The 27,993-nt window shown below is 44.2% G+C and overlaps 2 protein-coding genes across 2 annotated transcripts in view; one reads left to right on the plus strand and one right to left on the minus strand.

The window, feature by feature from the left end:
• The window catches only part of dnajc3b (DnaJ (Hsp40) homolog, subfamily C, member 3b), a 33,353-nt gene extending 12,519 nt beyond the window's left edge, over nucleotides 1-20,834 (plus strand). The window contains exons 4-12 of the mRNA XM_084313206.1: nucleotides 4,294-4,368; nucleotides 5,885-6,028; nucleotides 6,929-7,110; nucleotides 7,679-7,798; nucleotides 7,992-8,097; nucleotides 8,505-8,625; nucleotides 9,526-9,658; nucleotides 12,923-13,071; nucleotides 18,075-20,834. Coding sequence (XP_084169332.1) covers nucleotides 4,294-4,368; nucleotides 5,885-6,028; nucleotides 6,929-7,110; nucleotides 7,679-7,798; nucleotides 7,992-8,097; nucleotides 8,505-8,625; nucleotides 9,526-9,658; nucleotides 12,923-13,071; nucleotides 18,075-18,229 — 1,185 coding nt within the window. The 3' untranslated portion in view covers nucleotides 18,230-20,834. The remainder of the gene's footprint in view (nucleotides 1-4,293; nucleotides 4,369-5,884; nucleotides 6,029-6,928; nucleotides 7,111-7,678; nucleotides 7,799-7,991; nucleotides 8,098-8,504; nucleotides 8,626-9,525; nucleotides 9,659-12,922; nucleotides 13,072-18,074) is intronic.
• A 2,376-nt stretch (nucleotides 20,835-23,210) lies between these two features.
• naa38 (N-alpha-acetyltransferase 38, NatC auxiliary subunit) overlaps nucleotides 23,211-27,993 on the minus strand; it is a 71,789-nt gene continuing 67,006 nt past the window's right edge. The window contains exon 3 of the mRNA XM_084313209.1: nucleotides 23,211-23,792. Coding sequence (XP_084169335.1) covers nucleotides 23,665-23,792 — 128 coding nt within the window. The 3' untranslated portion in view covers nucleotides 23,211-23,664. The remainder of the gene's footprint in view (nucleotides 23,793-27,993) is intronic.

The following is a 27,993-nucleotide window of genomic DNA, read 5'->3' on the forward strand; positions in this document are numbered from 1 at the left end:
TCCTCAAGGCCGATACCGATAACCGATATTTATTGTATTATACAATTTCTTTTTAAATGTATATTCCTGTAGTTTTGACCTAACCAGATTTATCATGACATGAGCGTTACTACTATGAACAAAACAAAGCCAAGACAACAGTTTTGACTGATAAAGTGACCATATTTATTTTTCCAAATAAATATAATTTGAATCAGAAAATTCACAATCCGTCAATTAGAGCTGCCGCGGTATTGATGTTTTCCTTACCGCACAAATTTGCAAAATATTTCCTACCGCCGCGGTTATTACCGCACTCACAAAAAAAAAGTTTGTTTTTTTAGTAGTAGTCTACTCTTTATAGCATATAGCCTGCCTCTAGTCTAAATGTCTATCTTTAGAGGATGACTTTGCAGCATGAATATTGTTTGGGATTCGGCAAGCACGCATTAGTTATTGAAAGTGAAACACGGATTCGAAGTTTCCCCTCTGGTCGTGCGCCGTTCACTCGGTGTCGCGGGCAGGGGTGGTTACCCCCCCGACCCTTTCTTATTATTATTATTATAAAGTTACTACTTTATAATAAAGGCATTCGTTTTGTGGCATTAACATTATATAGTTATACGTTCAATAACATCAGCGTATTTACCGGACCATAGCAAGGCATATCTCAGTTCCTTTCTTTGCTCCGAGCGTGCTGAGTTGTCCCATTCTGCGGTCTGTTAATAAAGTTTTCAATCAGACAAGTGTATAGAACGAAGGGCTTTTATTATAACATTCGTTGCAGACAGTAAAATCATTATGTCTCGTTTAGTACTCCTGAGGAGCGATGGTAGTCCACTCCGGCGGGGAGCTAAAGCTAACGTTATTAGCCGTATTGTGATGAGCTCTGATCAATGGCTGACATTCAGGACGTAAAAAACTGCAGGACGCTCCAACAACGTGTGACGCGTCTCTCTTCTGACCAATCAGTGGTCTGCAATGTTTCACGTGACTTCTGGTACCCAATAGGGTCGCTTGGAACCTCGATAGAGGAGTAGGGTATATCTGCAGAGCCGCAAGCCCAACGAGAGGAGGGTACTTTATTATTATTATTATAAAAAACAGCGGTGATGCGGTATTCAGCCTACTCTGCGGTGGCCGTGATGTAACAGCGATACTGCGGTAATCGCGGCAGCTCTACCGTCAATAACTTATAATACATCCAACCTAACAAGTCACCTGCAACATCACCACCGCTACGATGGTGTGTTAAAAGCCTACGACGACGCGCGAGCAGCTAAAGCTGCTGTGAATCCAAAGCCAGCTACAAAGAACCCGCGGCGCTTGTACCTATTGACGAGGCGTTTGCTAAATTAACACTTTGATCGCCGGGGTTAAATTCATAATTTACCATCCCTCGCCAGCCCTATTTAACATGGAGAAGTTCCCCTTCTTTGCAGGGCTATAACTTTTTAAATTGTATTGCTAAATTGACATTACTATGGCCCATTCAACGTCCTATATCTATTGTTCAGGGTGTAGCAACGTTATACTTTTTCATTCACATATTCATACTAAAATACGGTCTAAAGTATAAGTATGTTTTTATCGTTTTCTGCAGCTTTCTCCAGAACTTGATTTATAGCCCCAAATGCATTATATTGATGATCAAATACAGTTTGATAGGAATCTGTGCGAGATAAAAAAAATTTAACTGGACGTGCTTCTAGGAGTTACTAAGTATGATCTGATGTTGACCGGATGGGCGGGGGGTCGTTTATAATTCTGTGGGCAACGTTATATCATTCATCTAGTGTGGGTGATATGATCATTAGAGCAGTTAGTAAAGAACACGTTGAAAAATAACGCTGGATCTTACCGTATCTTCCTCGCGCCGTTGGACGATGAGCGTGGAACTGAAATATTCCTATTATGGGATGTAGAAATACCCGATCCATTTCCAGGTTGTATAATAGTATATACGTCCAAATCATGTTGTTTATCGAGTTATTTGCAACCGATCGACATCCAGTGTGTCAAGATGGAGTCCTGCTAACGATAGCGAGTGCCCGGACGAAATATGGGTGAGCACCACTTCATCCGCATCACTTCCTGTTTGGGCGATCGGCCGATCGGCCACCAGATGGCGCTCTTGAACCGTTGGAGAGTTGAGAGGGGCTCACCAGTACATATAATGTCTCCGGGGGAGAAATATGATTTCGATCACAGATTTTTGAAATATTGATATCCAGCGTCTTCGGCAGAATAAGCATGGCGGGGAAAGACGCTGCACAGCGTCTTCGGCGATTAAAGTGTTAAAGAAGTTTGACAGAAATGACCCAAGGGCTCAAGCCACTAGCTTTTAAGCAGTGCTTGGTGGTGCAAATTAACCTGGCTACTACGGAGCAATAAGTGACTGCGTATTCAACCAAGGGTTGCATCACAGTCATGAAAGGGGCTAGATTTGCAGCAGCTTTAGCTGCTCGCGCGTCCGTAGGCTTTTAACACAATAACACACCATCGTAGTGGTGGTGATGTTGCAGGTGACTTGTTAGGTTGGATGTATTATAAGTTGTTGCCCTTTTCCCTCCTCGTGGAACTTCTGCATTGCATTTGTTACAAATAGCAAGCAAACTTTTTTCCCCACACTACTGACGCCATATTTGTTTACATCCGCGCTGCTTCAGAAACTGGCTTCACAGCCAAGAAAGGGAGCGCTGGATTTGTGTAAAACGCCCTCTTCCTAAACCACACGCTAACAGTCGTACCACAGTACTGGCAAAACGGGAGGAGCCTACAGTAAAAACAAACGCCCTTCATCCCAATTCACCCACACCGCATATTTTTTTACCAAAAAATATATTATATTATCGGAGCTATCAATAACGTTATTGGGTTTATCGGGATGACATCGTCATTGCTGATATCGGCCCGATAATTATCGTGCATCCCTACTTATTACTGTACATTTTACTGTATATTTTTGGCTGTATAGTTTATATTTAAGATTTTAGAATATACAGTATATACATACCAGAATGTATATCCCGGACCGTATTTTATTCTTATTTTTATCTTATTTAAAAAAATTAATTCTTATATTCTTATTTGAGTCTTAACCCTTTAATCGCCAAGGACGACTTTAGACGTCATTCCTCGCCATGCGTAATCTGCCAATGACGTCGTACAGCGTCTTTGAGATCAATATTTCAAAAATCTGTCATGGCAATCATATTTCACCCACGGAGACTTGAGACTTGCTGTTGATCTCCTCTCAACACTCCAACGGTTCAAGACCGCCATCTGGTGGCCGATCGGCGAATCGCCAAAACCGGAAGTGACGCGCCGGAAGTGGTGCTCACCCATATTTCGTCCGGCCACTCGCTATCGCTAGCGGGACTCCAGCTTGATACACTGGATAGCGATCCGTTGCCAATAACTCGATAAACAACATGATTTGGACGCATATAGTATTATACAACCTGGAAATGGATCGCATATATCAACATCCCATAATAGCGAACTTTCTGCTCCACGCTGATCGCCCAATGCTACGAGGAAGCTGCGGTGAGTTTCAGCGTGTTTGATTATTATTAAACATACACACTGCTCCGCTCAACATATCACCCATACTAAATAAATGATTTAACGTCGGCCACAGACTTATAAACCCCCCCCCCTCCGGTCACCAGCAGATGATGAGGCATGACGTGTAGGACCTTGTACAATTGAAATGTTTTATCTGACGTCAATCGGTATCAAACTACATTTGATGATCTAATATAATATGTATTTAGGGCTATAACTCACGTTCTGCAGAATGCTGCAGAAAACAATAAAAACATATTTATACTTTAGACCGTATTTTTGTATGAAAAAGTAGAACGTTGCTACATCCTAAACGATAGATACTTGACGTTGAATGGGCCATAGTAATGGCAATTTAACAATACAATTTAAAAAGTTATAGCCCTGCAAAGAAGGGGAACATCTCCATAGACAAATAGAGCTGGCAGAGGACGGTATAAGGATGGATATAAGCGTGGCAGAGAAAGGGTTAATGACTACCTAAATGTTTACTGTGAGCGATCTGTAGTGCTGAATTTCCCTCGGGATAAATAGAGGATTTCTATTCTATTCCCAAGGAATGATTAGTAGCCCTGCACCCGTTTGCATGCAGACCCAAGGCAAAATTAAAGAGTTGTTTTTTTGTTAAGTATCTCCTCTTTCTCTGTCCATGTGTACTCCCCCCCCCCCCCCCCCTCTCTTGTCTCTCTCTCTCTTCTTTACCATACTCTCTCCATCTGTTCCCTCTCTCCACTGTGTTTGCAGGCAAGGCTACAGAGGGGGAATATTCTCCTGAAGCAGGGCAACACCCAAGAGGCCAGGGAGGACTTCCAAGCGGTGGTAAGTTGGCTGACTATACCTATCTCAAGCCCCGCCCTCTTTTTTAGTTTGTCGGAGGAACGCAAACAGTTGCGATAGGAGGATCAAGAAAAGAGGGTGGGGATACTGTCATCTACTTCCTCCGTTTTTACTGTTGTTTCTGTCTGGACCGATATCTTTTTTTTAATCAAATTTGAGTCATAGATTGGTGAAAATATAGACAATATATTGCTAATATTTATTTTGCTCTGTGCTTTTCAACTTTTAGATGATCGTATATGGTTTTTTCCTTCTCTCTGTTAATACATGGTATAATGTCTGGACAGAGGCTGTAGTGGCTAAAATTCAGAGAGCGCTGAAATAAAGAGTCAAAGGTTTATTACAAGTTTACTTGTACAGAGCACATCGATATCACAGAGTACACAGAGGCAGTCTGTCCAAAAAGATGCTGCCCACAGATCAGAATACAAGACTCTTTATACCCTATTCTCCCACGTGCTACATATACCAGGTGCACAACTTAACTGAACAGAGTGGCCTTCACCTTTTGACAAATGGAGTGGGATGAAACAAATACCAACTTGGAGCAAGATGTTCTAAGCAATGTCATCGTTACCTTACCAAACCCTGCAGACATGACGGGAATAAGCAATATCATCGTTACTTTACTATCACCTTGCAGAAATGACGGGAAGTGAGAATTCTGTCATTTAAAGATGACTAATCATAAATTGAAGGGAACAACTGTATGTTTTCATTCATATGATTGTAGGATAATTCTGTTAAAAAAATAAATAAAATAGGCGCTAAGTGGCGCAGTGGGCAAGGCGCTCGCCACTAACGCAGGAGATGCTGGGTTCGAGCCCAGCTCTCGGCGTTGCTTTCGGCTTTGCTGGTTGTTCATACTAATACAATTGGTAGGGGGTGGGAAAGCTGGTGGGTGGGGATCGGACGTTGTGGACAGCGACTCCTACAGGTCGGTTGGTGCGCCTGTACAGCAGAATCAGGAAGCAAAGGGGGCAGCGTGAGCCTCCCACGCGTTAATCCTCGCCGCTGAGAGATCGCGCTGTACAGGTGAAAAGATGCGACAGCTGCCTCCTCGTGTACCGGAGGTGACACGTGATGCAAGACTTGGTCCACATTGCAGCCGACCAGTGGGAGGCATGGTCTAACAACGTTCGAGACAGGGGAGGGTAGAATTGGATAATACGAAATTGGGATGGGAGAAAACATTTAAAAATGGGGAGAAAAAGTAGATCAAAAAAATTATAATAATAATAAAGGAGGTGGAAGCTTGGGTAGCTAGTATTGTATTGTAGTATTCATTTCACATGCACCTCGCAGTAGGCAGTCCTTCATGACCAAACCTGTCTTGAATGTATGACTACTTTGACCACTATGACCACTAGCCTAGCTTAAAATTCAGGGAGAAGTGTTTTTGTCCAACAGCTAGCTTAGCTTAGAAAGTAGGATACAAAATGTTAAATATAAGAAGTTACCTTGTGGTCTAACCTCGGATTCTGTGTCCACTCCTCAGCTGCACCGCTCCCCGGACCAGGAGGAGGCGCAGGACCAGCTCATGAGGACTAATGAGCTGGAGGAGCTGCAGGAGGACGCCAACGCGGCCCACCACCGGGGAGACTATGGCACCACCATCACCGTGCTGGAACGAGTCATAGAGGTACGACCCCAGCTCCACCGTGGGCTCACTGACGAGGTCTGGTCATGGAGGTAATGGTTTCCTCCACCGCAGGGCTCACAGACTGGACCTGCTTGAAGAGGGAATAGCTTCCTCCACTGTGGGGCTCACTGACGAGGTCCAGTTATGGAGGTAATGGTTTCCTCCACAGCGGGGCTCACAGACGGGGCCTGCTTGAAGAGGGTATAGCTTCTCTGAGGAGGCCTGGTCACGGAGGTAATGGTTTCCACTAGTTTGGGGCCTGGTGGCCGAGGTAAAGGCTTGCTTGGCGACTACTCCTTTTTAGGATTGGCGGGTGGAGTGTTGCACTAATACTGCCCGGGGTTAGGGTTTCGATTCCCCCTGGGTTCCCCCATATAGAAAATGTATGCATGCATAGTATATTTGTAAGGGGTTTGGAATAAAAGCATCCAGGAAATGGCATATGTTTACATATATTGGATACAGTATGTATGGTATATGCAGACGTGGAGGTTGGCCTTACGCGTGGCCTTACGAGGGGTTTGGATTTGCTCTTCCAGTAGTGAGCCTCGTTGTGAAAATGAAACTAGGACTTTCTTAAAACACGCTTGTTGTCTACAAACACTTTCCTAGTCATACAAATGGCCCGGGGGAGTAGTTGAAAGGGCGAGATATAATGTAAATAAATCGAGCGCTATCGTGATTTGGAACGTTTCTAACCCACGGTGCAGTCGAGGCGAGCCGCACACAGCCCTGCGGCTCACGAGAACCATTTGCATTCCTCACCCATCAGGTTTTTCCAACGCAGGATTCCAAATCCCCAGGCTACCGTTGTAATCCCGGCCACGCGGTTTAGTCATCCCCGCCCACCGTGCACATCTATTACTATCCATTCATTCATGCGTCTCTGTCTTCCTCCAGCTGTCCCCCTGGGACCCCGAGTCGCGGGAGCTCCGCGCAGAGTGCTACATCCGCCTCGGGGATCCGCAGAAGGCCATCCAGGACCTGACGCCGACCACGCGGCTACGCAACGACAACCGGGCCGCCTTCCTGAAGCTCAGCCTGCTGCACTACAGCCTGGGGGAGCACCACGACTCGCTCAGGTACACGGCCGGGTCCACGAGCGGTGGGATGAGCACGCTGCCTGCTCCGACTTACTAGGAAAAGCCGTGCAAATGAAGAAGACGTTTAACATTCGGAGCTCAGTATTCGTATCATGGTGTTGATTTAGTGCAGGGCTGTTGGTCACTTGGTCCACATTCACTAATGGTTTTTTTTCTTCTTTCCTCCCTCCATCATTCCTTCCCTTCTATACATCATTCCTTCCTCACATCTTCCATATACCCTTACTTCCTTCCATACATCCTTCCATACACCATTCCTTCCACCCATACACCATTCCTTCCTTCCTTCCTTCCTTCCTTCCTTCCTTCCTTCCTTCCTTCCTTCCTTCCTTCCTTCCTTCCTTCCTTCCTTCCTTCCTTCCTTCCTTCCATACATCATTCCTTCCTTCCATACATGATTCCTTCCTTCCATACACCATTCCTTCCTTCCATACATCCTTCCTTCCTTCCTTCCTTCCATACACCATTCCTTCCATACATCCTTCCTTCCATACATCCTTCCTTCCTTCCATACATCATTCCTTCCTTCCATACATCATATGTCCAGCCACATTCGGGAGTGTCTGAAGTTGGACCAGGATGACCAGGAGTGTTTCAGCCACTACAAGCAGGTGAAGAAGCTCAGCAAGCAGCTGGACTCTGCAGAGGAGCTCATTCAGGAGGAGAGGTCAGTTACCTGTGTGTCTGACCCGTGTGTGTCTGTGACCTGTGTGTCTCCTTCATGAAATACAATGTCCCTCGACAACTCAGGATATGTGCATGATGAGACCTAGGTAAAAAAAAAAACATACAGTATTCACATATTTACCCTGAATTGACACAAGACCATAATTGGGTTTATTTGGACTCCCCTCGGCCAGGTATCAGGAAGCCATTGAGAAGTACGAGTCGGTCATGAGGACGGAGCCCAAAGTCCTGTACTACACCAACCTGGCCAAGGAGAGGGTCTGCTTCTGCCTCGTCCGGGTGAGAACAAGCTGTTTACACCTTCTACTGTCTGTCACCTGCAGGCCAATACAAAAAAATAAAAAATATAACCCTAACTAACCTTACTGTCATGCACTTGTCCTAATATACTAACCTACACTGTAGCACTCAACACTTTGATGAACATTGTTACTCAGCTGATAGAGTTGTACCCTTCCTGCTGTCTTGTTGTACAAAATTTGTAAGTCGCTTTAGGTAAAAACGTCAGCTAAATGACAAAATGTAAATGTAAAATGTACATGCATCTGCATATTCTTTTAAAAAGATTATTACCGTATATTTAATTTAAGTTAAGTTACTCCACCCATTTTTAAAGTGGCCCATTCTCAATCAAAAGTAATTGGTGGCACACCACTCACTGAAATGTTCTCTCGTCTCCGTTTCAGGATAAGATGGCCCATGAAGCCATAGACGTGTGTTCTGAAGCCCACCAGAGAGACCCCCGCAACGCCAACATCCTCAGAGACAGAGCCGAGGCCTACATCCTGGACCAGGACTATGAGAAAGGTACCAGCCTTTACCCCTCTGATCCACACTACTAGAGCATCTAGGTACCAGCCTTCACCCCTCAGAACCACACTGATCTGGACTGGGTTTTCATTAGAACATGTTTGCATTAAGATCACCTTGGTAAGTTGTTATGTACCTTTGTTGCTATTGCATGTACATATTATGTGTTTTATTACACGTATATGTACACACATACCAACTATTCGCCTGTTTTATTCTCCACCCATCGATAATCCATAGCAACACTATAATCACCAACATCCAAGTTGAGGGATCCCCCCTTTGAACGACCTATCTAATGTTTCTCTCCTGTGGTGCTTTTTTACTATTGCTACGTTTTTTGTGAGTTTTTCCTTACCTTCGCTGGGGTGTCGTGTCGGGGAGTGTCGTATTTGGATTTTATGGTGGATTTTTGTTCTTGATTTATTGTGATGCTTCTTCTTGACTTGTTTAAAGGAGACTTGTACAGCCCATGGGGGCATTACCTTGTAATTTCGGGCTTTTACAAAAACATTTGATTTGATATGATTTGATTGCGAGTTGGACGGGACCGAGACTTATTACTAAGATGCTTCTTGTATAACTTTGAGGTTTAGGTTTGGCCCCTCGCTTGTACGATTCTGGTTCTGATGGTGGCGAGTAAGGCTGAGAGCTGCACTCTTGTACATTCATACCAACAGGGTTGGAACTGTAATTGAAAGAATAACAAGAGTTAGCAAGTACCGTCCCGGTGAAAGGCACAGCTTGCAAGATAACTGATACTTTACAGCTACCGGTAGCGGAGAAGACAGTAAATCTGTACCAAGTGATGAATTGTTAGAGATTTAATCTTTGTCAAGCATTGATTTTTATTTCCTGTGCTCCATCTTCTCTCTCTCTCTCTCTCCACACCTCTAGCGGTGGAGGATTACCAGGAAGCGAGGGAGTTCGACGGAGACAACAACGAGATCAGAGAAGGTCTAGACCGGGCGCAGAAAATGCTGAAAGTCTCGCGCAAAAGAGACTACTACAAGATCCTCGGGATCAGCAGGTAACTTAGCCCTTCCGTTGTTATGTTTACCGAGTATGTGTAACAAATTCAATTTGCATTCCATCCCATAAAAGGTTCACTGAATGCTGGCCTGTGTCTGCGTTCTTTGTGTGTAATATTAGAACTGCTTCAGATGAGCTTAGACACACATTCAAACCAAGAACGGAACTTTTGCAGGATTTTAAGATCAGATTTAAAGATCTCTTTAAAGATCTTTGCCAAAAAAACAAGGCTGATTTATTTTGCACATAATCTCACACGCATCCAAAAACTCTAAATAAGTACTAAATAACTAAAATAAGTTTGAATATGGCCACCAGCGTTGCGTTCATTTACAGCTCCATGAAATGATGTTGATTGAGAAAATAGCAATACCTTGTCTTATAGGGAACTTCTACCTTATCATTACATGGCGCTGTAATTAAAGCAACACAAGGATTCAATGTCCCTGATTGATTGATTGAAAACTTTATTAACAGATTGCAGATTGTTAAGGGGATGCAGACCAGAGAAAGACTTTCGTCTTGTTTACATCAGGGTCCCCCATTTTCAATTCATCATAACATATATGACATACAGATAGACAGTACTGCTACATCTATACATTTATGACATACCAGATTTGATGACATCACCGGTGGCCACGTTCAAACTAATTTACTCCCAATAACTGTCAAACTAAATGACTGTGTGCAAAACTGTTTAGAGTTTTTGAATGTATGTGAGACTTTGCGCAACATAAATCGTCTCTTCTTTTTTGGTGAAGTGCCCCTTTGGTGAACTTTAACCTTTATTTACCAGGGTAGGTTCACTGGGCACAGAGGCGTGTGTGTGTGTCTCCTTCCTTCCTTCCTTCCTTCCTTCCTTCCTTCCTTCCTTCCTTCCTTCCTTCCTAACTAATTATTGCAAGTTTGCATTGTGTTTTTGAAGGGATCAACAGAACGCTCAGAGTCTCAACAAAGGCTGATGGGGTGAAACACAGTATAAAATGACCATTTTCTCTCCCAAGTCTCCTTTCAAATAAATGTCCGGTAATGGCGCTGCCTTCTGTAGTTTTCTGGGAAAGTCATTAACACTTTCAGAGCTTAATCTTGAATTACTGCTTGAATGCCCACCATCCACTTCAATGTTAGCGTTAAAAACGCCTAATCTATGTTTTAAATTATGGCTGTGTCTAATCTGCCCATCGCTTATCAATGACTCGTTTTCCAGTCAACATTGTCGAAGCGGATTGTTTTTTTATCGGTTAATGTTTAGTTTTATAGCATTTTGAAAAGCCCTCGTTTTCAAGGAAAATAAAAAGATTCCATGATAAACGGAATATTCTAGAATACACAAACGTTGTAATTTTTCGGCCTATTTATTAATCGTTTTCAAATAAACGCTAGATTATCGATAGTATTATGTGTACGTATGCACGCTGGGGCCGGCCGCGAGCTGAAAATCGATTATCTGATTTCCTCAACATCACACACACACACATGGGGGGGGACACGTTGATATCTCAGCGAATACAACTCTGATTATCCCGAGACTGGTAAAAAAGATTCCTTACCTCAGATCAGATGTTCTCCAAAAAGATCATTCCAATTCCTGATCGCCATTCCAAAAATCGATCACTACTGTCTATTATCGATTGGCTACTGTGAATATATGTTCCAGGCATTTTCCCGTCCCGCGATGACTTCCATGTTGAACAGGCGGCTTGCCGGCTCAGGGAGCCAGCTGGCCCCGCCTCTACATATCACTGATCCCAGGTCAGTCTAAGCGACTGACATGCAGTTTTCAGGGATAGACGATAGGGGGCGCTTTTTTCCATTCTGAGCTCCTGATGGGGCTGGTGTACCAACGGGAGACTCGGTTGATGAAATATGAATTCAGATCACTAATAAAACGATAATTGTCGTCGTGGGCATTCAGGCTGATGAAACGTCTTATCACGTTTTGGGCATTGAAAGTGTTAAGGCGCCGTTACCAGAAATTAACAGCTCGGCTGGAGGATCTGAAAGGAGACTCTATGAGCTTTCTGCTGATCCAAAACACAATGCGAACTTGCAATAATTAGTCAGGACGAGTTTTGACTTAACCATCAGACTCCACGGCGGTTCGTTATAGAGCTTTGTATATACATGCATAATAATAATATATTCAATTTGTAGGGGCGCATTATATTTGTGGAATTTGTTTGGCACTGCCCACTTGTTAGGACATTTTGGTTGGACATTGCTGAGGACCTGTCAGTTACTCTCCAAATTGACATTAATCCTTGCCCTATAATGTGTATATTGGGTGTAAAAATGGACACTGCTCAAGCAAAGATTGTAAATAATACTGTAGCACTGGCTTTTCTAGCATGCAAACGGATTATTTTAATGAACTGGAAAGAACGCAAACCGAACTGCTTCAGTATGGAGAACTGGCGCAAGGACTTCACGGACTTGCTATCGATGGAACAGGCTGCTCTGTCTCTTCAAGAGAGTGATAGGCCCGATGGCCTTCAAGGCCCCCTGAACTTTATTAGATCACTATCTGGAATAAGTTTGTCTACTGAACCTTTGTAACGCTCTGCAACCCCCCCCCCCCCCCCCCCTCGCCCCTTGTTGTTATTGTTATTATTATCATTTCTTGTCTTGTTTTGTCGTGTATGTATTGTCTTGTTTGAGAAAAATAAAAAAAACTTTAAATATCAACAAAAAAATATTTGTGGAACAAATCTCAAGGCGCTACAGTGTAGAAGAACATACAACTAGTAAGAGAATAGAAAGAAAATAAAATGGGTAGGGCTAAAACTAGTAAGAGTAAAAGAACATGAAATGTGAAGGGCTAGTAAAATAACTTAAAATAAGAAGGGCTAAAACTATTAAAATAGTAAAAGAACATAAAATAAGAAGGGCTAAAAGTAGATCAAAATCAACAAAAGGCTCTACTAAAAAGATGTTTTGAGGCCCTTTTTTCTTTTTTTTAACGCATCCACGGTCTGTGGTGCTCTCGGATGATCAGGGAGAGCATTCCACAGATTGGGAGCGGATGAGCAGAAAGCCCGATCTCCCATGGTGCAATACAAAGCTCAATGGAGCTAGCCACTGACCAGCTTCACTGGTGCAGTCGAGGGTGCCTTGTGCAAGGGCACTTGGAACGGTGGGTATCGAGGGAGAGGAGATCGCTAGTCATTCGCCCCCATCCAGATCTTTCCTGCCACTTGGTGGAGTTTGAACGCACCCTCTCTCGACTTGTATCTGTCATTCAACTGCGGTCTTTTTCCAGGAGTGCCAACAAACAGGAGATCATCAAGGCGTACAGGAAGCTGGCTCAGCAGTGGCACCCTGACAACTTCCAGGGCGAGGCCGAGAAGAAGGAGGCGGAGAAGAGGTTCATCGACATCGCCTCTGCGAAGGAGGTCCTCATCGACCCAGGTCAGCTCCTCCCGTTTGTCTTGATACATACTACCAAAATGAAAGTTTACCCAAATCAAAAACCCTGGGTAGACAAATCCGTCCGTGAAGCTCTGAGAGAGCGCACCAAAGCATACAATGACGGCCTAGTGGCAGGCAACATGAACGACCACAAGGTGGCGCAACACAACGTAAGGAGGACAGTGACAGAGGCCAAACGACGCTATAGGGATAAAATTGAACTCCAGTTTGAACAAGCTGACTCTAGAGCTATGTGGCAGGGGCTCAAAACGATGACAGACTACAAAGGCGCCTCCCTCAAACTGAACAGTGACATCTCCTTAGCAAACGACCTCAATACCTTCTATGCGAGGTTTGATGCTGGTAATAACAACACCAGCTCACAAGCCTCGGCAATGGGGGGGGGGGGGTCGGCTGCTGATGGAGGCGCAGTGTTCAGGGTAACAGAGCATGAGGTGAGGCGGACCTTTAAAAAAGTGAATATCAGGAAGGCAGCAGGTCCGGACGGCATCCCCGGCCGCGTCCTAAAAGTCTGTGCCGACCAACTGGCCCCAGTATTCACTGACATATTTAACCTGTCCTTAGAACAGGCTGTCATCCCCACCTGCCTGAAGAAGTCCACTATTATCCCTGTACCCAAAAAATCCAAGCCTGCTTGCCTCAACGACTACCGCCCTGTAGCTCTCACCTCCATAGCCATGAAGTGCTTTGAGAAGCTAGTAAAGGGCTACATCTGCTCCTCCCTCCCCATCAACATGGACCCCCTGCAATTTGCATACCGCCCCAACAGGTCCACGGAGGACGCCATATCCCATGTGCTGCACACAGCAGCATCACACCTGGACAAGAGGCAGGGGAACTATGTGAGAATGCTATTCATCGACTACAGCTCGGCATTCAATACCATAGTCCCCTCCATACTCATAGCCAAGCTCAGGGACCTGGGCTTGGGCTATGACCTCTGCCAGTGGGTCTTGGACTTCCTGACTGGCAGACCCCAGGTGGTGAGAGCAGGCAACTGCACCTCCTCATCCATCACCCTCAACATAGGGGCCCCCCAGGGCTGTGTTCTGAGTCCCCTCCTCTACTCCCTGTACACACACGACTGTGTGGCTCAGCGGAGTAGCAATACAATCGTCAAATTTGCTGACGACACAGTGGTGGTGGGCCTGATCTCTGCCAACGACGAGAGGGCCTACCTGGAAGAGGTCAAGGTCCTGGCGGGATGGTGCCAGGAAAACAGCCTCTCCCTGAACGTCAGCAAAACAAAGGAGATGATTGTGGACTTCAGGAGGTCGGGGGTCAAGGACTACAGCCCCCTCAGCATCGACGGGGCACCGGTTGAGAGAGTCAACAGCTTCAAGTACCTCGGAGCCCACATATCCGAGGACTTGAAATGGACCATACACATTAACAGTGTGGTGAAGAAGGCACGACAACGCCTCTACTTCCTCAGGCGCCTAAGGAAGTTCCAAGTCAGCCAGAAGATCCTTAAGAACTTCTACTCATGTACAATAGAGAGCATCTTGACCGGCAACATCACCTCCTGGTTTGGGAATAGCACTGCAAAAGACCAAAGCAGACTACAAAGAGTGACACGTTCAGCCGAACGCACAATCGGAGGGGGGCTCCCCACCCTCCAGAACATTTACTACAAGCGTTGCAAGGGGAAGGCTAAGAGAATTATTAAGGACTCGAGCCACCCGAACAACTGCCTCTTTGAACTGCTGCCGTCAGGCAAGCGATACAGGAGTCTCAAGGCGAGCACAGAAAGACTCAGAAGTAGCTTCTATCCCCAGGCCATCAGGCTGCTAAACGAACAATGAATGAACACTACACAACAACAACCACCAAACACACATAGCACACACATCCACACGCACACACTCACTTTAAACAAACACACTGCAGCACCCACTACACACACTTTATAGCACACACCCACTTTAAACAAACACACTGTAGCACCCACTCCCCACACTTTATATTTATGGATGAAGGATTGCACTACAACTCGTACACCTTACTGTAAATTGTACCTAAAATTGTACCTCATCCCATTTCTGCTTTGCACTAGATAGTACTGTACATTAGTACACTGCATAGTTGTGTATTGTATATTATATGGTAACTCAGAACATTGTACATATGTCTATACCGAACAACTGTGACCTCATTTTCTTCTTCTAAATTCATGCTATATTATGTTATTATGTTATTTGATACTATCTTGTCTAGCACAGTCTCTGGAGCGTAACAGTAAGAAGCATTTTGTATGAAAGTATTCTGTACTTCTGTATGACAACTATTAAAGAACTTGGACTACATGACCCGATTTATTTCAGATTTAAAAAAAAAGGAGCGTCTTGCAATTTTTATTTTTAAATTTTTTGGATCTTTTCCCCCCTCTTTTTTCCTCCGTTTTTCTCCCATCCCAATGTTAGTCGTTATGCCAATTCCCAATCCCCTTCCTGGTCGCTGCGCACCTACCCCCTACGGTCGGTCTGGGAGAGTGGAGGCTATCACATGCTTCCTCCGACACATGTGTAGCCAATCAACCGCTTCTTTTCACCTGGCAGCGCGGACTCTCACTGAGAGGGTGTAACGTGTGGAAGGATCACACTACCCCCCTTAGATCCTTTCCTCGCTGAGCAGGCGCCCCGACCGAACTGTAGGAGTCGCTGTTTACAACGACCAGGACGCGTGAATATTAAAGGCAACCAACTTGTGTTCGGCTTTTCTCTGATTGGCCCCGCCCCCACGCGCAGGCAAGCGCAGTCGTCCCACGTCCCAAATGAAATCCAAGGAGCGCAAGCGAGCGGCAGCGCGGGCAACCAACTTGTGTACCATGGGCTGCTGTTCCAACGCACTTGTGTTGGGCTGCTGTTTCACTCGTGTATAAACAAAGCCCATACAGTTATGAAATGCGCTGAACTAGAAAGCGTAACGTTATTATGTTTCGCGTTTTTAACAACCAACTACCAGATTCACTTATACAGTTATGAAATGCGCTGAACTAGAAAGCGTAACGTTATTATGTTTCGCGTTCCATTGATTAACGCCATTACCTGCTGTGCTGTAGGAAGCAGAGGTACAGTAAGTTACAGTAGGTGTAGGTTACATGTTTAATCAAAGCCCATACAATTTTTTAGATGAATGATTGTGGATATAATATAGAAAACACATCATTATGATATTGTCAGATGGCGCAAAATACAATGGTGAGTGAAAAATATATCTCCAGTGATAAAACCCAGTGCTCTATGTCTCTATGATACACAGCGTGGATGGGCTTTCAGAGGGAGAGGCATGACTTCGCGACAGCCATATTAGACACTCACTGTACATCAGTGTGGAACTGTAACGTTATATGTTATTTCGCCCGTGGAGGCTGCTGAGCCTGAAGCGCCAGCGGGGCAACGCGGTGGTTTATCCCCGGCTTCCGTGCGCCGCCGCCGGCTTGATACAGCTTCAGCAGCAGCAGCGGCGGTGCTCTGTTGTAGGAAGCCCTTCAATGACAGCGGCGCGCTCTCATATTTTGCGAATGCATAAACTATATCTTAAATTATGGCTATGTGTCTAATATGGCTGTCGCTTATCAATGACTTCGCGACAGCCATATTAGACACATCGCCATAATTTAAGATATAGTTTATGCATTCGCAAATATGAGAGCTCTGTCATTGAAGTGGGTGGTGGCAGCATTACTAACAGTAGCGATTTTTATTGTTTTGTCATGACCAAACATAATCCCAACATAGATAGGTGTGGCGAGTGTGCACTAGTGGCGAGCGCCTTGCCCACTGTGCCACTTAGCCGCCGCGTCTCGCAATTTTCAACCTTATCGTCCTCTTGTGAGGAGCATGTTAGAGTTGCCACGGTGATGTGAAATTACTAATAAACTCATGACAACACCGGTATTACCGGCGGTGACACCGGACATTTCACCAAATGTCTCCAGAGCGCAGCCATGTCGGCACACTGAGAAAGTCCTCCGGGTGACGTCACGGAGAGGAGAGCGGACCGCTAGCGAACCGCACACTATTTCCTCACCCATTTCTTCAACCTTCCTCGAGTCGGGCCTCTGCTACGGTTGAAAACACTTGAGGAAATGGTGTCTGCAGTCTAGAGGTCCGCTCTCCTCTGTGACATCACCCCGAGGACTTTCTCCGAGCTCTCAAGACACGGAATGGTGAGGTACATGTCCGATTATCACACATACTCCTCGCAACAGAATGATTGGATTAACGTTGATAATCGGTCAAGTGCTCCTTAAGAGTTGAGATAAAACGATTTTTTTTTATAGATAGTGATTTATTACTTCCCAACCTTGGTTGCCCATATATACAAAAAAAATTATGGTTTTCATCCACCTCTACAGAGTATATAATTTACTGTACAATGATGCCGTATTGAAGGTTAAAACGTATTAATGACTGATGGTGTGCCTTTCAAAATAACAACAGGGTTGTTTTTTTATCTGAAAGTGGAAGGTGCAAGTGACTCTCGGTAACAATTGACCCATCTCAAAACCCGCCCTCTTTTCTTGATCCTCCGATCGCAAACGTTGCTTTCCTCGGCTTGTGATTGGAGGATCAAGAAAAGAGGGCGTGGTTTTGAGAAGGGTCAATTCCCCACACTGGATTGGAAATAAAGACACTTCCTTGTGACATTTGGGAAGGAAATGCCTCCTAAGATTCAGCTCCAACCAGTCAGTCCTGTGTTTCCAGAATCACACCGTCACCGAGAGCAAACGATTCGGCTTTTAAAAGAATGTGGCTCACCACGCTAGGACACGTACCATGTAATTGCAACGTCGCGGGTTCGAATCCGACCCAATACCTTTTTGTTGCACGTCATCCCCCTTCACTCTCCCCCTGATTTCACTCACTTATCTGATCAAATAAAGCAGAAATGCTCCATCTTGTAAGAAAATAACTAACTTTGTATCATCTCTCCCTCTCTTATCCATCCATCCATCCATCCTCCCCACCGGGCTCCAGAAATGCGTCAGAAGTTCGACGCCGGCGAGGACCCGCTGGACCACGAGAGCCAGCAGGGCGGGGGAGGGGGCCAGAGCGGGGGCCAGGGCTGGCCCTTCCACTTCAACCCCTTCGAGTCCGGCGGCAACTACCACTTCAAGTTCCAGCACAACTAGGGGGGGCACCGGGAGGAGGAGGAGGAGGAGCAGGAGGAGAACTTTCTCCACGTGACAGGCACGTGACGGGGTCTCTGCCGGGACGTACGGGACACAACAGACCTGTCTCGCACCCCCATCCTCTTTTTCCGGATCCTCCGATCACGACCGTCGCCTCGTCGTGCAAACGGGGGGAGGGGTCGAGAAAAGAGGGGGCCGGGTTCGAGACGGGTCGATGCCGCCGGACGGGAGCCCGGCGAGAACTCTCTCGCCTCGGAACTTGTGCTTCGAGTTGGATGTGTTTTCTTTTTGTTTGTTTTTGGCGGGTTCTTTTTCCTTCTTAGGGATGTGATTATTATTATTATTTTTAAATAGGATCTCTTTACTGCTACGGCTCGAGCTGCACAGAGGGAGGAGAACTTCTGGACTTCCTCTCTGAAGAAATTCTGGACTTCCTCTCTTACCATTTGAAAAGCAATGGACCTCACAATGGCTGCCGTCGAGTTCAGCGCCGTCGACGTGGTCCAAGACTCCAAATGAAGACGTTTCAGACCCTCCCAAAAAATGGCAGAGGCAGTCGAAAGATGTCAATCTCCCCCCCCCCCCCCTGATGCCGTTCTGTTTTCTCCCAGTCATCGTCTGGTCTCACTTCCCATTTCTTTGTGCCATTCTTTCTGTCAAGGGACTCCTTTTCTAACGGAGTAACTCTATAATTTTATTTGAAAGCTACAAAGGAGGAATGTCTGTGTGTTACCAAGTTTCTGCTTGCAGTATTCTTTAAACTGGGAATCTTTTTAAAAGGAGAATTCCCATACTCCAGTTATCTTGAAACGGCTCACATGGGATAAACTCTCTCTCTCTCTCTGTTAGAAACAGGAGAACCAAGACTGTTAATCTGGGGTGTCGTCAAGGTTTTCTTTTCTGGACCTGCTCCAAGTCCAATAAATGGGAGCATATTTTTATTAGTGACAATATGACCGTACCCAATGTGATATTCTGAATATATATATATTTAAAGGATTTTTTTATTTTTTTTTGCTATTGTTCAGAACCTTAAGCCCAACTAATGAATGATCTTTAGAAGTAAAACATTCTATGAGTGTATAAGGTTTCTCAAAGTAGGAGTGCTGGTCTGAGACCAGATTGGGCTCATAAGTCATAGTGAGTCATAAGTCATAGTGAGTCATATGGTCAAGTGATCTCAGCAGTGATCCTAGACCAGTCCTATTTGTAGAAATGTGATAAATATAGGCCCCCTTGATGATGTCATAGATTACAGTCTTGGTTCCCCCTGGCTTCTAGTTTTGGTTTTTGGGAGAAGTTGTGTTCATATAATATTTATTAAGCTGTTAAAAGATGATGGTTGAAATAATGTGAATTCTGCTTTTGGGGTGGATTTTCTGTTTAATGGCTTAACGTAGCAGAGAAAAAACAATGCTGATTTATTTTGCACATAATCTAACACATGTCCAAAAACAGTTTTATTAAGATATTATATTCCTTTATTAATCCCCTTGGGGAAATTAATTTAGTTTGAGAGTGAATGAGTTTGAATATGGCCACCAGCAGGGCTTGACATTAACTTTTTGGCTCACCAGTCACTGTGGCTAGTGGTTTTCCAAAGTCACTAGCCACTCAGCATTTTCACCAGCCAAAAATCTCACACACATACACACTCTAATCCAAATATCCAGAACCCTTTTCCCCAACACATAGTTCTGTAGGTGAATTACGTTGATCCACCACAAAAGATGAATTGTTTAAATGTATGTTTAATCCAGTATTACTTGGATATAACATACATCTGTGCAAGTAGATTACATTAACAAAACATTGCCCTTTTGACATGTAGCCTACATATTCATAAGTTTATTTGGAAGTATTTTTTATTCTGTACTTAGTTTGAAAGTGGTCAGACAGTTCCATCTGTGTGTAATACAGTAGAGTCTTCACACATTCATAAATAACACTTACAGAAAATCTGTTTGTGCACTGTAATAAAAGCCATTTGTTTTTATACCGAATACCATGAAACCATGGTATTTTTTCCCCATGGTTATCATACCATCAAAATGCATTTGGCGGGTGTTTATGTCGAGCCCTGGCCACCAGTGATGTCATCGGGGACCTTGAACCCTTGTGTCGTGTTCATTACAGCATCATGAAACAATGTAGATGACAAAATAGCAATACCTTGTCTTATCCTTTAATCGGGTAATGAAACGCAACACAACGTCCCAGATGACTGATGGCTGTATTCAATCTAATTTACTCTCAAATGAATGTGTGTTTAAAACTGTTTGAGTTTTTGGATGCGTGTGAGATTATGTCCAAAATAAACGAGCATTGTTTTTTATGGTGAAGTGTCCCTTTTTAAGGAATATGTCTGGAAATATTATTCTTTCAATAGGCTGTACTACCACCTGCAGAACACCTGGAGTATCTCCTGTAGAATAACTAGTTCAACACTCCCATGACATAAGTACTGTGGTCATCTGAAAGAACTTGAAGTTCATTCTTTTCTGGACACTAGAAGAGCGTGTGAAGGAGTGGGAGTTGCAGCGTTTTCCCTTCTCACTTGTTTCAAAGCGTTGGTCTTTGAAAACATGCACTTTTTCTTCGTGTGCCCTTGTGTCATTCAACCTTTCTTTGAATAACCACTCCAGCTCTGGACCACTCCTGAAAGGTTATCGACGTGTTCCAAAGGGATCACTTCTACGTTTGAGTTGGTTTGATTTACTCCTTACTAGCAACTTGTTCCAGTATATTTGTCCTTCAGCCCCCCCCCCCCCCCCCCGCTACAAAACAATATATACACCATCAACACCGTGAAGGTTTGTTTGACTGAAAAACATTGGACAATTGTTTGGTAAAGAACATGTACAGACGTAATTAAGAATATCAAAATATTCCTTTTAAGGAACTCTTCAAAACCAGACTGATCAAAGTAGTGTCACTTTAGAGGCCGTTCAGAACTTCAGGGGGCTCATTTATAGGAAGCTTGCATGATCAAATTGAATCGTAGAAACGGGACGTAGGTAGAAGTCCTCTGGGACTTTCCAGCTGTACTAACGCTTGACTTGATTTATGCAGATCTGAAATGGTGAAAGTGTCTATTTTGTATGAGCCTACGGGATCCTACAAACATGAATTTGCTAAATATAAAGACTTTTGTCTTTTACACTGGGTTCCTGCAGGTTTCAACAAGTTCCATTTAAGACTTTCTAAGACTACTTTGAATAGGATTTTGAATACCTATTTCATGTCCATACTGGCAGAAAAGTATGAAGGAACTACTAAGAGGTAATTCCCAGAATTACTTACTAATATTATTAGATTTATGATTGTGAAACGCTAAAATAATTTCTCTTTTGGGGGGCTTGGTAACACAGTGGACTAAGCACTCGCCTACCACCGCAGAGACTCTGGGATCTAATCCAGCTCAGCTGTCAGCGGTACCTCCGGCTTGGTCAGTCGTCCCTACTAACACAATTGGCAGTGTTAGCGGGTGGGAAGCCAGTGGGGTATGTGTCCTGGTCATTGTAAACTGCGACTCCTACTTGTCGGTCGGGGCACCTGTTCAGCAGGGAGGGGATCTGGGGGAAATAGCATGAACCTTCGCACGCGTTACGTTCCCCCAGGAAACTCCTCGCTGTCGGGTGAAAAGAAGCGGCTGGTGACTCCACATGTATCGGAGGAGACATGTGGTAGTAATCTACACCCTCCCTAGGCCGACAGTGGGGCAATGCGCAGAACGACCAGGAAGGGAATTGGCAAAAGGACTAAATTGGGATGGGTGAAAAATACAGAAAGCACAAAAATAAATAGAATATACAAAAAACGTATCACAACATAGAAGCAACTTCAGAATACAATACATCTTTAAGACCTTTTTAACCCTTTCACTACTGTGTGGTTGTGAAAGGGTTAACCCTTTGTTGTGCTGCAGTGAAAGTGTTAACCGTCTGTAGTGTGGTAGTGAAAGGGTTAACCTTCTGTGGTGTGGTTGTGAAAGGGTTAACCCTTTGTTGTGCTGCAGTGAAAGTGTTAACCGTCTGTAGTGAAATGGTTAACCTTCTGTGTGGCAGTGAAAGGGTTGAGGCCTAAATTCTGATTATTAAATGTAAGACGGGAAGCCTGTTTCATAATGTAAAGGCACAAGTTTCGAGTTCCAAGCTGACTATGAAATCAAAGTAAATATTTCTGAATGAGGCCCCATCACTTCTGCCACACGTGACTTTACTACAGCGTAAGCGTACACGTGAGAACGTGCATTTGGGGACCTCCGGTTGAATTCACATTCCGCGATATTTGAAATGTAACCCTTTCACTACCACACTGCAGAAGGTTAAACGTCTGTAGTGTGGTAGTAAAAGGGTTAACACTTTTGTAGTGTGGTAGTGAAAGGGTTAATTCCAAGGTTACAGTGTGACTGTAAACACACTGAATCCTAGTCAACCGCTTGAAAGCGATGAGCTGTATGTGACAACGCCTTCTATTCTCATCTGCCTGGGGTCAGGTATGTTTCCTGGTTTTATTTGGGGGGTTTTCTGGTTTTTAGTTGCTGGGAGTTTTTATGTTGCCAAATTGAATCAGCTGACATGCTAAATTTATTTTTTATTAAAATGTTAAAAAAAGAAAAACTAACATTTTGTTGGGTGACTAATACTTGGCTGTGAATATGCGAGAGGCCGCCTGGAACGGGTGCTGCATCAGCCTACGCATCGCCGGCCGATTGGGAGTCTTCATTTAATATTTTTTTTTTTTTTTAATATATTTTTATTTCATTTTTTGGAAGAAAAGGCAGGATATATAATGCACATACAATGCACATATAAACATACATTTAAATTATTTGCCAATTACATGCATTGGCTTGCCCCTTGCCTCATTTAAAATAAATAACTCCTAACCCCTGCACCAACCACCGTTGACAAAAAATAAATAAATAAATAAAATAATAATAACCCCCCCCCCCCCAACCCACCCCGTCATAGGCCTGAGAAGAAAATTAATTGAACAAAAATTTCAACAACATTTAATTAATTTCTTATTGATAATCATATACACGGAAGCTCAAGTACTGCAATTTATTTCACTTGGCGTTGAGACACCTTTTCCACACAAACAAGTCACTGCACTGGAACAGCTTGTGCCTTCTGTAATGCATAAATCCGAGTTTGTACATAGCAACGTGACACACACACACTTTTACACCCATGCTGCATCGTCCAGTTGTCACTGCGGATGATTATTTCTCCAGGCATGGGAGAGGTATAAACCCTCAACACTGACACAGGAGATTCTACATCTTCAGGAGCTAAGGTGACCCGTTAAATCCCCCTCTTCCAGAAGTCCATTCTCCTCTCGGGGTCGATGGCGCTGTAGACAGAATCGGAGGCTCTGTTCTAGCCGGTCCCCCGGGTTGCTAGTCCTCCCGGGCGGGAAGCACTGCGTCAGTGGCCACCGGCACCGAAGCTCTGCGCGTCGGCCAGGCTGTCTGCTTCTACCTCGATGGACACTACGTGGTGACCGGGGATCATGGCCAGGCCCAGGACTCTGGGCTCCCCCTGAGAGAACAGGTCTGACACGGGAGACGGAACGACACGTGATTACCAACATCACACTCAACCCGATACATGCATACAATGTGTGCTATAGAGCATTTGGTAGATGCACATGAAAAGAAAAATGTGTCTGAGGCCTAATTGTCACAAAACCAGCTTGGCACTAAGTTTGTCTGAGGCAGAACGTGGTTGAGATACAGGAGAACGAGTGAAATGGGGTTCTGAACCTTCCACCATCAAACAATCTTCAAGTCATCAAACTTCTGCTACGAGGTTTCAAGACGGGCATGAATTTACCTAGCAGTGTTTTCTCCCTAATAATCCTCACCTTGGACACACTATAGGAATATTAGCATTTTTTTACCATTTAGCTGGAACTGGAGCTAGAATGTCTTGGTCATTTGGTGCATCAACATTAAAGGAAAACTCCAACATTTTGGGAAATTAGCTTATTTGCCATCTACCCTGGAGTGTGGAGTTAGACAAGAAGATGCATACCTTTTTTCGTCTCTGTGCATGCAGTAGGAGTAGGAAGACACGCACCATTTGCCTAGCTTAGCATCAGTCACTGGAAGTAGGTTCCTCCATTAGCCTAGTTCCCAACTCCTACTGCATGCACAGAGAAGAAAAAGATATGTATCTTCTTGTCTAACTCCAGGGTAGATGGCAAATAAGCTAATTTCCCAAAATGTTGGAGTTTTCCTTTAACAGACAATTAAAGTAGAATACAATTAAATGGAATATATAAATAAATTAGAATAGAAAAATACAATAGAATATAGGACCGGGCTGTACAATTATGCAGGATTGTAGTAGAATATATACACTAAATTAGAATACAAATAAAAGATACAATGGAATAGAATATGTAACAGAGCTGTGCAGTATTGTGAAAATAATATAAACAAACTATAATTTTTTATTACATGGCTGTTTAACATTCGCCAAAATGCTTGATTGTGATTGGTCAATAGCGCTCCGTTACCCCTAGCAGCGGTCAATTATTTCTCGATAATTGACCGCTGCTATGGGTAACACGCAATAATGACTGCCGTTACGGGCAACAGAACGCTATTGACTAATCACAATCAAGCATTTTGATCGCAGTCACGAAAGCTATAACCTCGTTCCCAGCTTTATCTCGCACAGCTGCACTACATCAGGTGCAATTACGTCCACACCTGCCAGGGATGACAGAAGAGCCACAGAACAACTGCGTCTGCATTTGATCTCGTCTTGATTGAAAACTTTATTTAACAGATTGCAGAATGGGTACAATACAGTACAGCTCAATACACACAATTGTTAAGGGGATGCAGACCAGAGAAAGACTTTCGTCTTGTTTACATCAGGGTCCCCCATCTTGTCGATGGTGTAAAAAGAATTAGGTATATTGTTAGTAAGTTAGCCATGTAATAAGCGGGATAATGTATAGCTATACTCGGTCATTGTCGGCTGCGCCTCAGTGTTCCAGAACTCTGTGTCGGTCAATTATTTTGTGACAATGACCTCGTAGCTATATATTATCCCTTACATATATTGATAACATTCAGTAGCCTATAATGGGATAGACTGCTTCATTGTTATAGAAAAATGTCATGTTTCTCTGTTCTAAATACATATTCTCTGTACAGCCTTGACTAGTTCATATAGTTAACTAGTATACAGTTTTCTCAGACATTAGGGCGACAGTCTGACGGTGTTCTTAAAACAACTTAAGAGGTAGGACAGCTTGACTTAGATATGACATGTCCAAGAAAATCACATCTTGTTCTTTTCTTGTTGTCTTCATATCGGTCTTGTGTCAGACACGACAAAACCGCTAAACCCATCTTTGTTTTCATTTTGTCATCTTTGTTTTCATTTGTCATTCCAAGCTGGTGTATTTAATTGTAAGTCTGACCAGAGCTCGCGCTCACTTTCTGGCCAGACGCTCATGTTAACTGGTCTCCGATTGTAAACTGAGGATACTTTCTGTGGCCACAGAAAATAAACGACTATCTGAATTTCTACAGTTAACTGTCGTGACTCCTTTAAAATATTCCACAACATCATGCATGAATGAATCCCAAAGCGACCACAGAGGTTCTATACCACCTCCTCAACAAGATCTGGGATACAGAGGTAATCCCAATAGAATGGAAAACGGGCTTAATGGTCACCATTCCAAAAAGAGGAAACCTCAGTGAATGCAACAACTGGAGAGGCATAATGCTCCTGTCCGTCCCTAGCAAGGTTCTTTGTAGGATTATCTTAGATAGGATACAAGCAGCCTTAGACGGACAGTTGAGGAAAGAGCAAGCCGGTTTTAGGAAGGATAAGTCATGCACAGACCATATTGCTACTTTAAGAATTATTATCGAGCAGTGTGTTGAGTGGCAAAACTCCCTGTGCATGAATTTTGTAGACTTTGAAAAAGCCTTTGACAGCCTAGATAGGGAAGTGCTTTGGAAACTCCTAGGTCACTATGGCCTACCCTCTAAGATCATCAACCTAATAAAGAACATGTACCAGGATTTCAATGGCCGGGTGATCTGCAAGGGCAAACTGTCAGACACCTTTGCCATCACAACAGGTGCGGCAGGGTTGTCTTCTTTCTCCTTTGATTTTCCTCATTGCCATTGACTGGATCATGAGAAGAACAACTGAAAATCAACGGACAGGAATCCAGTGGACCTTGTTTACCCAGCTCGAGGACCTGGATTTCGCAGACGACCTTGCGCTAGTCTCTGAAAACCACACACACATGCAACAGAAGACAGATAGTGTAACTGAGGGGTACAATTCCCTGACTGTATTGATAAGTATGGTATCATTAAACCACTACCGCTTTATGTACTTTAATTACTGGCCATACAGTACACGATATATGAATATGATGAACACTTCCCACAATGAAATCGGTTCCAGTCAAAGGTATTAATCAAGTATTTAATGGAGCAAAAGGTACATAGGATACTTTACATTATTCTTTGAATGCACTTGTAAGGCAAAGGAGTATGCGTAGGCAAATCAATAACGAATGTCCATTCTCTGGTTACGCAGGAGGTAATTATACAACCTGAATCTTAGGGAATTATATCTATGGTGCACCAGCAATAGCGGAGACACTGGAAGGGGTTCCCACTGGTTGTAAGCCAGCAAGGGGGTAGAAGATCTGTCGGTAGTAGGACGTCTGGTCAACGATGACTAGGGAGACTTCAGGTACAGAAGCCGGTGCAGTAGTCTCTTGATCCACAGACGAATACAGCTTGGTTCTCTTGTAGACTGTAGCTCTACAGTGAAGAAAGCTAGGCGGCCTCAGGCTCTCTGAGCGCCGACTCGACTTGACTCCTCTCGGGGTAAATCCAACACGTGCAGGCGTCGGCGATTATCCGCTCCATAAATCATAGGACCAAAGCAAATATATTCCAGCCGCAAAGGCTATGTAGTCGTCGGGTAGATTAATCCAGTGTACATGTCCATACGGTTCTCGCCTAGGTCTCCTCGAGTGAAGGCGCCATGCGGTCGGCCCAGCCTGGATAAGAACTCTAGTTAATACGAGAAAGCGTTGGAGACGCTGGTCACTATAGAATTCTAACCGCACGATACACTATACACAAATAGACTATTAAAGACTCAATAGAAATATGTCGCACTCGACGGTATAGCGCCAAACTCTGACAATTCAGTTACTAATTCGCACGCGGTCTCGATGCTCTATTCTGAGGCCAAACAGGCCATACTTCACCGCACGTTGTATCGTGGGTGAGGCTTCAACTTATCGGTAACATGCTAAGTGCACGAAGGGTACGGAGGTAAGGGGGTAAGGGTCTTCTACATTCACCTGCGCCGTATTTATACGCACGGTGCACAAATAGTGCCACTCTCATTTCTGTCGCCGTATCCCTGGGCAGGGCCGGGCAAGTACAGACATGTCGTGTCGGTGACTTTGAACTTGGCTCCGGGGGCCGGTCCCTGGCGCCGGTGGACCGCTGTCCAATAGGAGAATGAACTATTATGGGCTGGACTAAAGGGATATTCCGTGTATATGTACAAGGAATATACAAGGGATATCAAATGATATACAAATACTATGCAATATATATCAATAAATAAATATATATATTCGGTTTAATCTGATCCTTCGTAACAGCCGCCCCCTAATTAGTCCCACCTAATTAGCTAAGCAGAGACAGATTAACCGCACTGTCCTCTACTCAATGTCTGTTGTGAGGG

This window comes from Notolepis coatsorum (assembly GCF_963971535.1).
Source record: "Notolepis coatsorum genome assembly, chromosome: 4".
Lineage (NCBI taxonomy): Eukaryota > Metazoa > Chordata > Actinopteri > Aulopiformes > Paralepididae > Notolepis > Notolepis coatsorum.